The sequence below is a fragment of the Euleptes europaea genome, chromosome 2 (genome assembly GCF_029931775.1).
Source record: "Euleptes europaea isolate rEulEur1 chromosome 2, rEulEur1.hap1, whole genome shotgun sequence".
NCBI classification, from domain to species: Eukaryota; Metazoa; Chordata; class Lepidosauria; order Squamata; family Sphaerodactylidae; genus Euleptes; species Euleptes europaea.
In genome coordinates, this window is record NC_079313.1 from 717,098 (window position 1) to 730,464 (window position 13,367).

The 13,367-nt window shown below is 49.3% G+C and overlaps 1 protein-coding gene across 1 annotated transcript in view; it reads right to left on the reverse strand.

Moving 5' to 3' along the window:
- The window catches only part of INSR (insulin receptor), a 69,029-nt gene extending 56,127 nt beyond the window's left edge, over window positions 1–12,902 (reverse strand). Inside the window, exon 1 of the mRNA XM_056867568.1 lies at window positions 12,809–12,902. Within this exon, the coding sequence (XP_056723546.1) occupies window positions 12,809–12,902 (94 nt within the window). The remainder of the gene's footprint in view (window positions 1–12,808) is intronic.
- Window positions 12,903–13,367: the final 465 nt, after the last annotated feature.

Consider the following 13,367-nt stretch of genomic DNA (forward strand, 5'->3'; position numbering starts at 1 on the left):
CTTTGAACTTTTCTCCTCCTCTTTGCTCGTGATGTGGGGGAGGGAGGTCACTCACTCTCCATTTGTCCCTTGGAATCACCGGTTGTCACACCTGGGTCAGGACAGACCAGATTTACGACTCAGTTTCAGCCCAGCACTTGGGTGGATTTTGCTGCATGATCGGGGGTGAGCAGACCACCCCATCCTCTTTGGACTCATGGCACAACAATGCTGCATGTTCTTTACCTCTGACCAGCCACGTGTGGCTTGTCTAACTTGCTTGAGGCCCTTTGGGGCCCGGTACACAGTGCTCGCTCTCGTAATGTGCCAACCGGTACAAGATACCACACTTCTGATCAGGGGTTCAGATTAATACTCCTTCCAAACTTACCCACATGCAAACTTCAGTCTATTAACCTAAACAACACCCCCAGAACAGTGTTTATAAGTGAACCTCAACCTTTTTACTGCTGAAAGTTTGTACTTGAAGGGTGTGCGCATTCTTCATGCTAAGCACCAGCTTGTGACTATCAGTTTGGTTTCTAGTACGCATCAAAACCACCACTACCAAACACGGGGCATTAAACAAATCCTAGGTCACAGTAGCTCAAATCTGGCCTTACTCAGAACAGTAGACATAATCTCTGTTAATTCACCAACCCATTTGCAGGGTGGGTTGAAGTAAGTACAGTTCAAAGCCACAATTCCGTGGTGTTGCTTGTGGCTGCAGTCATTCTGTGCAGTGAAACCAACCCAGTTTTGTCGTGTGCAGAACCTGAAGCAACTACATTCTCAACTGGGAGAAAGTCTTACTTCCTACGTCTGGCTTCTAACGAACTCGCAGTTCACGCGCCTCCTATCTTATCCTTACAGCCCCACCCATGCCGCCATTCGACAGGCCCCGTTTCTAATGTCTCTTGGGAGGGCTTGCAAGCCTGTATTTTTTCAAGAGGCTTTTGGTTGGTTCTTTGTTTACCTTGTAGGGCAATCAATAGTAGTTGTGTTGCTTATAATAAGGATAAGGCTGTTTGTGCATATGCAGTTTGGGGGATTTGTGGTCTGTGTTTAAGTGTTTTAGAGGAGTCTTTTTAAAAATATAATTGATTATTTGATGACAATTGCTTTGAGCCCTTTGGCGCTAGATGGTAAATAAAGATACAAACCAGGCACTCAGTTGCAAAATCCAAGCAACATTCTCCCCACCTAGCAGGATAAGCAATAGTAGAACTCTAACAGTGGAATCTTATGCAGAATTATTCCAGTTGAAGCTTGTTCATTCCAACGGGCTTTGACTGGAGTAACTCTGCCCAGGATTGCACTGTAAACTTCCTGCAACTCACAATTCTTCTGAAAAGCAGGGAAATGTCGTCCTTGTGATCCAAATGTCATCCTTGTGATCCTACCTGGCCCAGGATATTCTGCCATACCGCCCCCGACCTGCTTTTTTGTAAATGGGGAGGACATAAATACCAAGGAAAACAAGATTACGACCTGGTATTTCAACAAAAAAGGTTAAGTAAGTTCCCGCACTCCATCTATGTAAAGCTCAACAAATATATTACCACCATCCTTCTGGGGCAACAGCAAACAGTTCCACAACCTCCTCTATAATGACAGCCCTTCTTTCTAGCCATTTGGCTCTCAGCGGCCTCCGTCCCTTTTGGGTGTGACGTTCTAGCCAGGTGGGAGATGGTCAAGGCCTTTGTCTTACTTCGGCCAGAGACATTCACACACTTGCTCTCTGCTTGGAGCTGGATGGTTCATCCCCCCGACGCCCTCCTTCCTGCCAACTCTGAGTTTGCAGCTGGCTTTTAAGGCACAGAGTGCAGCGACGCACACAGGAGACACGGGATGGGGCGATTTCTTGGACTGTGGGCATTTCTCCGCATGCGGCTTTGAGGATACTATAGAGGTTCTCTTCACAGCTGCTAAAATGACTGCTCCTAATATCAGCCGAGCAGTGCTGCTGCACATGGCCACTCATCAAGATTTTTCTGGCATCCCGTCCAGGTTGCCTCATAAATCACCCATGGAATTTCCCCCCCTCTCTTTTAAAGAAACACTTCAGAGTCCTTTGTGGCTTTAAAGGAAATACTGAAAGGCATCCCAAAAGTTAACCATTTCCCACTTAAAATATTTTTTGCCAAAGAGTGAAAAAAGTAAGTCAAACATTTGTGTCCCCCCCCCCGCAATGGAGGCAGAAGTTCTAGTTATCATTTGGCTTTGTTCAAGGGCAACTGAAGTTCCATCCTCCACCACTCTTGCTCCCACAGTTCAAGGCAGGTAAAACAGTAAGCTATAAGAGTCACATTGCCCAAGATTTGCTTATTCCTGAGCCCGGCCTCTGGCCGGGGAGTGAGGGCAGTAGACAAACTGAAATAATAAGTAAATGTTAACAGCCTGGGAGAAAATGGGATGGATCCCATGATCAGAGGTATTTCCTGGTTCCCCTTCCCTGTAATAGTCCTTCCTGACTTCCAGGATCATGGAAATCACGTGGAGGAATCCGCACACAGAGCAAGAAGATGCAGCGGGAAGGGGACAAAACCACTCACTTCTTCCTCTCCCATCAATGCGTTTGAAGAAGAGGAAGAAGAGGAGGAGGAAAAGAAGAGGAGGAGGAAGAGGAAGAAGAGTGATTCATGCCCCTTTCTTACTCCTTGCAGCTTCTCAGCCCCCTGCTCATTAGCCCAAGCAGATTTCAAGACCCCAGGAATTAACTTTCCCACTGTGGGGAGGAAAAAGCAGCAAAGACTGAGGTGCCTTCCACACACCCAACTCAAGAATGATTTCACAGCTGGCACTGTTACCCACAATCACCGGGATGTGGCTTTTCAGATGAGGCAAGGCGGGCAGCAGTTTTGGACAGATACTGGGATACTATGGTGACCCCGACCCAACAGCCCAAAGAAAGTGGCACAGTGGCCTTTAGCTCCATCAGGCTGGGCCCACGAGGAGACATGGCAAGCGAGCGTGCCGCTCGATAAAACAAAGTGGGTGGAACAAACTCCAACCCTGCCAGTATCCAGGCTGAGGGTACAAAAAACCTTCCTGCCAAAATGGGAAGGTGGCGAATGGGGGATCTTAACAGCCGGACTACCGCTCACCAGGAAAGCTTTACTGGTATATGCTTTTACTGGAAGAATCAAGCCACTGGTTAGATAAGAAAACATTATCTCAAGTCCTGCGTTTCCCTCAAGGAGATGTTTGCCAAGACAGTCAGGCTACAGCTTTCAAGGTTAACAAGATAGTGTAACCTTGTGCTTTAAAAGTTGTGAATTTTTAAACAAAATGCCATGGGGGGGGGGGAGAACAGCTGACAGTTGATGCTTCCCAACCTGCAGGCCCTGGCCCAAAAGGGAGTTGTGAAGCCTTGGACAGCCAGCTTTGGTTCCGGCGTCTAGCTGTGCTGGGCTTCAGCAGAATGCTTTTATTTCTTATCTATTTGTTTTAATCCTTTTTGGTATTTTGGCTTGTTTTCTGGGAGAGAAAGAGAACCTTATGCAGAAAGAAAACAAGTGTGTTGTGTGCTGTGAGGAATTCCTCCCAATTAGCTGCTGTTTCATTACTCTCTTCTTTGGCAAGAGAAGCTGATACGAAGATAAGGAATCTCAAGTGGTCCCCAGCGTTTGCAGTTTTATTGATTTGTGCATGCTTTTTTTTTTTTTTAAGTGGGTTACCATACTAAAAATATTGGGTACCACTGTCCTAGAGTACTAGTCCCGGAGGATTTCAAGTTCCATGAGGAGGCTGCTTTGTTGGGATTGGATCACGACTTGAACACATGAAGCTGCCTTCTACTGAATCAGACCCTTGGTCCATCAAAGTCAGTATTGGCTACTAAACCAGCAGGGGCTCTCCAGGGCCTCAGGCAGAGGTCTTTCCTATCACCTCCTTGCCTAGTCCCTTTAACTGGAGATGCCAAGGATTGAATTTGGGACCTTCTGCGTGCCAAGCAGATGCTCTACCACTGGACCACGGCCCCTTCCCCTAAAAAAAAAAAAGATGTGAGCAAAGCTCTTTCCACACTCCAAGAATTTATATGGTTTCTCCTCCCTGTGGATATGTTGATGGCCCTTAAGACATTTCTTGTGTGAGCAAAGCTCTTTTCACACTCCAAGCATTTATACTGCCCCAGTGTGGATATGCTGATGGACAGTATCTTAATGAGCAAAGCTCTTTCCACAATCCAAGCATTTATACGGTTTCATAGCCACCATGGGGCTACCCCAGATTGTAAAGGGGCCCAACACATGAAAAAGGTCACACGCTAGATAGCCTCTCTTGAGATGTGCTGAACAGGTTTCTGGTGCTCTGACTGAGGGTCTGAAAAGCCAAAAACATCACCCACGTAACACCAGGCAGCCAGTGTGGTATAGTGGTTGAGTATCGGACTAGTACCTGGGAGACCCAGGTTTGAATCCCCGGCTGGCCCCCCACACTTTCTATTTGAGAAGCAAGCTGGTGCAGTAGCAATTTTTTCCCAAGCTTCGTTTGGCTCACAAATTATCTTTCCTTCTGGACTCTGCAATGCCCACCCCTGCAACAGGCACCTTGAAGCTGGACTGTCCACAACAGCCTCTATGCGGGGATGCCCTTGAGGACATCTCAGAAACTTCAACTGGTTTGAAACGTAGCCGCCCAACTGCAATTCAGACAGAGCTGTTTTGCTCACATGACTCCAGTTCTGAAATCTCTCCACTGGCTGTCCATTTGTGTCTGGGTTCACTGAAAGGGCCATATATTGAAGGGCCCCGTTGCCCTGTATGAACCCATGGGGCAGCTCCAGTTCTCCCAACACTTTCTTCTCTCCATCTCCTCTTGCAAACAAGTTTAGAACACCCTCGACCAGATCACAAATGCTTCCCCCCCTATGGCAGCCCCGTGGAAGAGCATTTCTGAAAATGTTCAGAAAGCTCCGTGCCCTGTAGCATTCAGGAGGGAATGCAAAACAGTGTTGTTCAGAAGGGCCAATGGTTTTTGATCTGTTTCTGGTTGTCTGGTTTTGCTGTTTTTAGATGTTCCACTATTTTAAATTTGATTCTTAAACTGTTTTTACCTGCTTTGGGTCCCTGTTTAGGGAGAACAATGGGTACATAAATATTGGGTGTTTAAAAAATCCTCTCCTGCATAGTAAAGGATGAGAATTATAATATGCCATTCCAAGCAAGAGGTGAAAGTCCAAAGAACCTAGAAGATGGATGTTTACCCTTTCATCATTTACCCAGTTTTCTAATTCATCAATCAATTTGTTTAATTTATCTTAGTAAATTACAAGAGCTTACAGGGATGATCACGACAGTACACCATTTCATTTCTTAGCAGCTGTTTGAGTCCACTAATTTTTTCTCTGACATCTGGTTTGTTTCTGCTGATTTTAATAAGTTTATCCTCCAGATTCTTAATTTCTTTGGCCAATACATTTTTGGAAGACTGTCAGGTTCAATAATCCCATGAGCTCCAGAGGCGGGGTGTGTTTTTAATACCCACTTTTCTAGCCGTGCTCTTAAAACCATTCCAAGTTGGTTGGTGTTCTTCCAGTAATCATCCTATCACACCTCCCCCTTGTTAATCTTCATATCATACACTGAAATATTTATTAAACAGTTATTCTAAGTGCTGATACGCTTTATCACTATTTAAAATCCATTAATTCAAAGGTGGCCATATATTTCATGATCTTCTAGCCTAATCAGCTAATCTATATCCCAACTGACTCCTCATCAGCTTAACATCCTGTAAAGCAAATAGGTGATTGTTTATCAGTTCAACAGAGAAGCATAACATTGATTTCATTAACACTTTTTTGTCACTGTTCAAGAGTAATCCCAACATTATTTCAGAGGGTCCCACTGCTGACCACAGCCCTGAGAGTTCATTTATTCCAGCAGGATAAACCTTAAACAAGAAATACAGGGGAAACCCGGCTGCAATCCTCCTCTTCCAGGTGGCTTGAAAAATTTCAGCTAGAAGAAAGGACACATCTAGTTCCGATGATGCAGCGGCTTAGCTGGACAACAGTGGACAAAAAGGTCCACCCACCTGGCTCCAAGAGCAGCATGAAAGACAGCGGCCTGGGCGCCCAACAGAGACGCGGCCCCTCACTACTCTGACTCAAGGTAAAGGGAGGGTCTCGTGATCTCTCCCCGCTAGGGCACCCAATAACTGGTCTCCTCTGCCCCCAGTCCCTGGGGGAAAGGTTCCACTTCTGCTTCCCAAGAGAAGCAATAGACCGCTCCTGCTTCCTCCTCTGGTGCTACTTTCCCCTAACCCTTTGTTTATCCTGTAATCTGCCTGGTGTCTCAATGAGAAAGGCAAGCTACGAACAAAGTAAATGCATGAATAAAGGTGCCTCTGGGTGGAGACCAAGGGAGGGTCAGGTGATCTCTCCCTGGGGTCGCCAGGTCCCTCTTCACCACGGAGCCTGAGGAGGACAGGGTTTGGGGAGGGGAGGGACTTCAATGCCATAGAGTCCAACTGCCAAAGAGGCCATTTTCTCTAGGGGAACTGATCTCTCCCGGCTGGAGGTCAGTTGTAATAGCAGGAGATCTCCAGCTAGTACCTGGAGGTTGGCAACCCTATCTCTCCCTCTGCTGTGCCTGATAACCGGTCCCTGTAGGCCCTCGTTCCTGGGGTAAAGGCCCCTCTTCTGCTGCACTGCCTGACTGGTGAAGCTGTCAGCTTACCAAGAGGAAGCAATAGATGGTTCCTGCTTCCTCCTCTGGTGCCACTCATCCCAGAAGACGGGTATTGCCCTCAAGGGTACATTTTGCGGCTCCGTTCAGGAAGCTCCATCTCACACATCCTCTTAAAGATGGCGACATTGAACCACAGAAGGGCAACGGCCCAAATGCCTCTAAGGGCCACCTGGGACCATGTGCCCTGCACCCACACAGCCCAGTCAAACCCACACACAGTTCCCAACCATAGGCAGAGAGCCGGTACAGTGCAAAACAGTTCCATGTGACTTGCCCCACACATTCCCCAGACCCCACCCTTCAAGATGAGTGGGCAGCCACCCCTAAGACTTCTTCTGTCTGCTAGGACCACATAGCCAACCTGGAGCACCACCTGGAACAGTAAGCCACGAAGCATTTCCTCTGTACTAAGAGCCCCCTCAACTAGAAAGCAGAAGACTCTGGAAAAACTCCAGGGCCCTGAGAAGTGGTGGGAATGCCCAGCGCAGTGAAAGAGCTGCTTATAGAAGCTGGCCTAGCAGCAATACCTGTGAGATATCCCAGAGCAAAGTCAAAGCACCACCTGGTTGAGGAAATTCTGGAAGGCAAGAGTGTGTTTATAGTAAACAATGCCGACGAAAAGCCCTCATGACTCACGCTGGCCTTTGGCATTTCGTACGTCAGGACCCAGAGAACCAGAGGAGGAGAGCAGACCACAGGCCTCAAAGAAGAGCGTGCAGCCTGAAACGTGGAGAGCCTCAAGTGGCAACGCATCCCAAGGGGACTTTTTAAATTGAAAAAATAAAATTATTTTTACAAGACTCTGACAGTTTGGGCCTGCCAACCAATATTGTCAAACTGAACCACACCACCAGTAATTTCATTCAAGGCAAACCAGGGAAAGTTCCCTTACAGTTTACCCTCTAGGCCAGTGGTTCCCAAACCTCTTGGGCCACCGCCCCCTTGCTTCCACAAACTCAACCCCGGCGCCCCTTGCCCTATCCTATAAAAAGCATTATTCAAAATAGGGGTTTGCATGACTCACTAAAGAAGATAAGAACAATAAAATTTCAAAACTAACAATTAATTGCGCATCTATTCAAAATCAAATTAAAACTTTTTAGTTGAAATTTATTCAACAAAACTGATGGACTCGATCCAGTGGTACCAGGTCTTCAAAGTCTGGGGGTGGGGGGAAAGTCTGATAGTTTCCACCAAATTTGCCAGCACAGTGCCATAGTTCACTCTTGTAAATGAGTGAACAACATAGTTGAAGGGGCCCATCTCTGGTGCCCCCCTGATGCCCCTTTGCTTCTTAGTGCCCCCCTAGGTAATCCCACCGCCCCCCCAGGGGGTGGTAATGCCCACTTTGGGAACCACTGCTCTAGGCCATTCACTAACCCGCTTGGACTCAACCCTTTCTGAGAACATTGTACCATACAAGGCATGAGAAAGAATGTATTAAGGATGGGGGAAGAGGGGGAAGCGAGGGTGATAGATGGATGCTTCCAGCCCACCCACCCCAAAAAGCTGCAGTTCAGCAGCCAAAGTGGAGAAAAACCTGTGTGGGTGCTGCTTCCCTTGTCAAACTGGGCCCCATACCAGGTGTTTCATTCAGGTTCTCTTACAGTCCAAAATTTTGTACTTCAAAGTAAAGGCCCACCAACACCTTTTGACTTAGAGCAGTGGTTCCCAACCTTTTTTTGACCAGGGACCACTAGGACTTTTTTGTTTGGTGCAGGGACCCCAAGGTTCAAAATAAAAATTCCGAGAATTTGAAAATAAACTTTAATCATAACTGTTAGTTAAACATTAAACTTAGAATAATATTTGAATATATATTTTTATAATAGAGAACTTTTAATTGAAAATATTAATTTATTATAGGTTTATAACTTTGTTTTGCAGACCTTAATTTAGTTCTCGTGGACCCCTAGGGGTCCACGGACCCCTGGTTGGGAACCAGTGACTTAGAATCATAGAGTTGGAAGGGACCACCAGGGTCATCTAGTCCAACCCCCCTGCACAATGCAGGAAATTCAAAACTACTTCCCCTGCCAACACCCCCGGTGACCCCCTACTCCATGCCCAGAAGATGGCCAAGATGCCCTCCCCTCTCATCCATCTGCTTAAGGTCACAGAATCAGCACTGCTGACAGATGGCAATCCAGCCTCTGCTTCAAAACCTCCAGGGAAGGAGAGCTCACCACCTCCTGAGGAAGCCTGTTCCACTGAGGAACTGCTCTGACTGTTAGAAAATTCTTCCTAATGTCTAGATGAAAACTCTTTTGATTTAACTTCACCCCGTTGGTTCTGGTCCGACCTTCTGGGGCAACAGAAAACAATTCCACACCATCCTCTCTATGACAGCCCCTCAAGTACTTGAACATGGTTATCATATCCCCTCTCGTTCTTCTCCTTTTCAGGCTAAACATACCCAGCTCCTTCAACCTTTCCTCACAGGACTTGGTCTCCAGACCCCTCACCATCTTCATTGCCCTCCTCTGGATACATTCCCCCAGCAATCAAAAGCACTGCCGTTCCCAAAACACACTCCGTGGAGAGAGAAAGCAGGAACCTTTCGCTAAATCTTTAGGAAAGCCACTGCTTGACGTTCTGTGATGGTATTTTTCCATTTGTGGACCCGAGCCCTTAACAAAACACAGTCCAAATTTATCTGGAGTGACAACGGCTCAAGCTCAAACGTGGGTCAGACTAGACTCTTTTCCGCAACGCTGTTAACAGCCGGCCCTCTCTCCAAAGAGCCCTTTAAAGTTTATAGAAATGTTTTATTGAATTGTACCTGGCTTTATGTTGAATGCTCTTTTAAAAGGAAGGCTTTAATGATACTGCAGGAGGCGTGGCTGTTTACACTTGGTTGTTTTACAACGGGGCTCCAGCGTGAAGCCTGGCCTCTCCGCTGGGGAGTCAGTATTTGCTAGAGGAGGGACACAGAAATTACAGCGGGCGAAGAAAGAGCTGCCATTAGGCGCTGTCACTGAACGCCAGCAAATACCACCGCGGGTGCACCACCCCTGCCTCTCTTTTCGCACAAGATCCTGCTGCGGCATGGAGAACGTCCACCTGGATCAGCGGCTGACGCTGACACTCGCCAGTGTGAACTTGACCCAAGCACAGCAGGCAACTCAGATGAAGGAGAAGAAGAGCTGGTTTTTATATGCCGACTTTCTCTACCACTTAAGGGAGACTCAAACTGGCTTACAATTACCTTCCCCTCCCCACAACAGACACCCTGTGGGGTAGGTGGGGCTGAGAGAACTGTGACTAGCCCAAAGTCACCCAGCGGCTTCGTGTGCAGGAGTGGGGAAACCAACCCACTTCACCAGATTAGCCTCTGCCGCTCATGTGGAGGAGTGGAATCAAACCCGGTTCTCCAGATGCCACTGCTCCTAACCACTGCTCATAACCACTACACCACGCTGGCTCTCTGTGTGTATGGGGGGGGGGCCTTTCAGGACCCGTTTCAAAACCCTTGTGGGGAAACATTCACGTGGCAAGAGCTGAGCCTGGCGACGGACACTAGCAGTTTTCCTGCTTGCTCTCAAGTAAAGGGTTTTGACATTCAATGCGAGATCTAAACGGGGGGGGGGGGAGGCACCAGCTTCAGCCTCTGTCAAAAATCTAGTCATTCTGAGCATGAAAGATTCCCGTCATGTGAGAGCCCCTGTTTTTGGCTGAAAGAGGTCCAAAATTGCTTCAGTGAGTTAAGCTCACGTGATTTGACGTGCTGGGGAGTGAAAAATAAAGTTCCCAGATTAATATCACTGGGTTTTTAAAAAACAAAAATCCAAACAGAAAAGTTGAAGAACAAACACCGTGACCACAAGAACAGCTAGATCGAGTCCAGGAGCACCTTAGAAACCAACAAGATTTTTGAGGTATCAGCTTTCAAGAGTCGAAGCTCTCTTCATCAGGCCAACGGAGCTACCCTGGTCTGTATTCTAGAAACCACGCACTTCTTAAGCAGTTGAAATATTTGCTGGATGGACCTTCCGCCTAAGAGGCAGACCAGGCAGGGCCTCCGTGCTCACCCAAAGGCCACGAGAGAACCAAGGGAGACGAGATGAGCAGAAACCAGCCCATTCGCGGAACTCACAACAAGAATTTGTAGAGTGAATAGGTTGCCCCGCGGCTTACGACCAACCAAATAAACTTCCAACTATTACAAGACTATACAGGCAGATTTCCAGAATTAGCCACCTCTGGGGCACAGCCTCCTGCCACACAGAGGTCAGCAAATCCGTCTTCTGGTTCTTGAGAACAGAACAGCGACTTTCCTTCTAAAGACAGAAAAGCAAGTTCAGAGACCTTCACCAGGCAGAGGAGGGAAACCAAGCGGTGGGCGGTTGGTGGGTACAGACATCACCCTTGGAATCCGATAAAACTAAGCAGGAGGCGTTTTTCATGTAAAGGAGTTGTGTGAACCAGGAAACACAACAGAAGCAATGGTTCTTTTGATTAAAAATAAATTATAATTGCTCATGCAGATATAAATTGGTTGCTGTTGGGAGCTTAAACACAGAATTATCTCCTTTTCAGAGACATTCCTCTATCGGGAGTATCCAGCCTCTGGCCTGCAGGCAAACAGAGGGTACGGAGAAGGGGGAGAGAGGAGTTGCTGCTGTTTCTTTCCCTGGGAGCAGCTTGCTTTCGCTCAGTCATGTCAGTTATGTGCTTAGATCCCGCCTGATACACTCAGAAGTTTGCACATGACCCGAAGAGGCATTTGGAACCCACCGCCTCGTGTCTGTGTTGTTTGTTTTCCAGCACAGTGGCTATTAAGGTCCGTTCGAGAGAGACCACTAATGGTAATGTCAATACTGGTCACAATTAACACTTATGTAAATTTTAGCACAACGGTTATTTATTGCAACTATTTTATCATTTTAATATATTGCTGTTAAGCTATGGAGATACTTTTAGATTTGATACCTACCCTTTAAAAATCCTTTTTAAGATTACAACTGTTTACTATGTTCCGGGAACAGCTGTAAATAAATATTCTATTCACCATGTAAACCAACCTGCAAGGGGAGAGGGAGTACAAAGTGCAAAACCACTGCCTTGTAAAAAAAATACCCCCCCTCCTCACTTTTAGGCCCCACTGGTTCCACAGTGGAGGGAAGGAGCTGACCCCTTCTCGCTCTGAAATAAGGAAGTTCTTGGAAGGGCTGGGTTTTGAACCAGGCTGTCCCCCTTTTCCTTCTCCTCCCTTGGAAAGGCTGGAGAAGACTCCTCAGAGCCTCTGGCCTGCTTGACAGCGGCCCTGTTCATAAGAGACAGCCGACTGCCATGTAATCTGCACACAGGTGTACACTTTGATTGCTCTCTGCATGGCTATCCAGTAATTCCCAGGTGACCTCCAACCCATGCACTACTTGACAGCAGCCCTGTTCACAAGTGACAGCTGACTCCCATGTAATCTGCACACAGGTGTGAGCTTTGATCGCTCTCTGCATGCCTACCCAGTAATTTCCAGGTGACCTCCAACCCATGCACAGCTGGACATGCGACTGTAAATCAATAAAAACCCCTTTGCGTGCATCCAGGTCCCGGCGCCTGGGTTCAGTCCTGCAACCAGGGTGAGCCTGCTCTTCCTTGCAAACTGATGCAGACGCCCACAGGCCGTCTTGCACGTGTCTTCCCTGTCACACGTGAAGAAGGCTACTCCACACAACCCCGGTCCTACAAAACGTTGCTAGGGGAAGGAGAGCTTCTCCTAGAACCACAGGGTTGGAAGGTACCCCCCGGGGCCATCTAGTCCAACCCCCCCTTGCACAATGCAGGGAATCCACAACTACCTCCCCCCCACACCCCCAGACTCCATGCCCAGAAGATGCCCCCCCCCCCATTCTCGTTAGCAGCCGGTGCCGGGCGGGGGGAACAGCTGCGAGGAGGAAAGGCGGGCTGCAAAGGGGGGGGGCGGCTGCAAAATGACACCTGCTTCGGCGCCAGCGCGGCGCTTCTCCCCCCCCCCCACGCCCGTTCCCTTTCCTCCCAACCCCAACCCCGCGAGGTAGGCCGGCCGGGCCCAAGGTCACACACCCCGCTTCTCCCTGATGTCCAAGCAGAGGGATCTGCCCCCCCCCCCAACACACACACACACACACACACACCCGCGGGCTGCTCACCTTCGGCCCGGCTCCAGGCGCCCAGTCCGGCCAGGGCCCAGGCCAGGGCCAGGGCCAGCGCCGGCCACGACCACCGCCACGGCAGGAGGCCCATGGCGGGCGGGCGGGCCGGAGCAGCTTCTCGAGAGCCCCCCCCCCCTCCGCTCGGCTCAGCTCGGCCCGCGGCGGGGCCTGCCGCTCATCGCCTTGGGGCCGCCGCCCCTCCCCCCGCTGAGGCGGCGCTGAGGCGACCCCGACGCCTCACCAGGCCCCCCGGCAACGAGCCGCCCTCAGCCACAGGCAGGCAGGCAGGGAGAGACCACCACCACCACTTCGGCGGCTGCCAGGAGGGAGGGAGGGAGGGAGGGCCCGGAGGGGCGGGGCGGGCAGGGTAGGCCCCGCCCCCGCCGCCAGCTGGGGACCGGGGGGGGGAGGAGGCGGAGGCGCGGCCCGCACGCCTCAGGAGCCCCCCCCCCCCCCACACACACACCCAGCACGGCTGAAAGGCGGCGGCGGCGGAGCGCCCCCCCTCCCCCGGGGGTCAGCTGGTCCAACGGCCCCCTGAAACATCAAACGACAC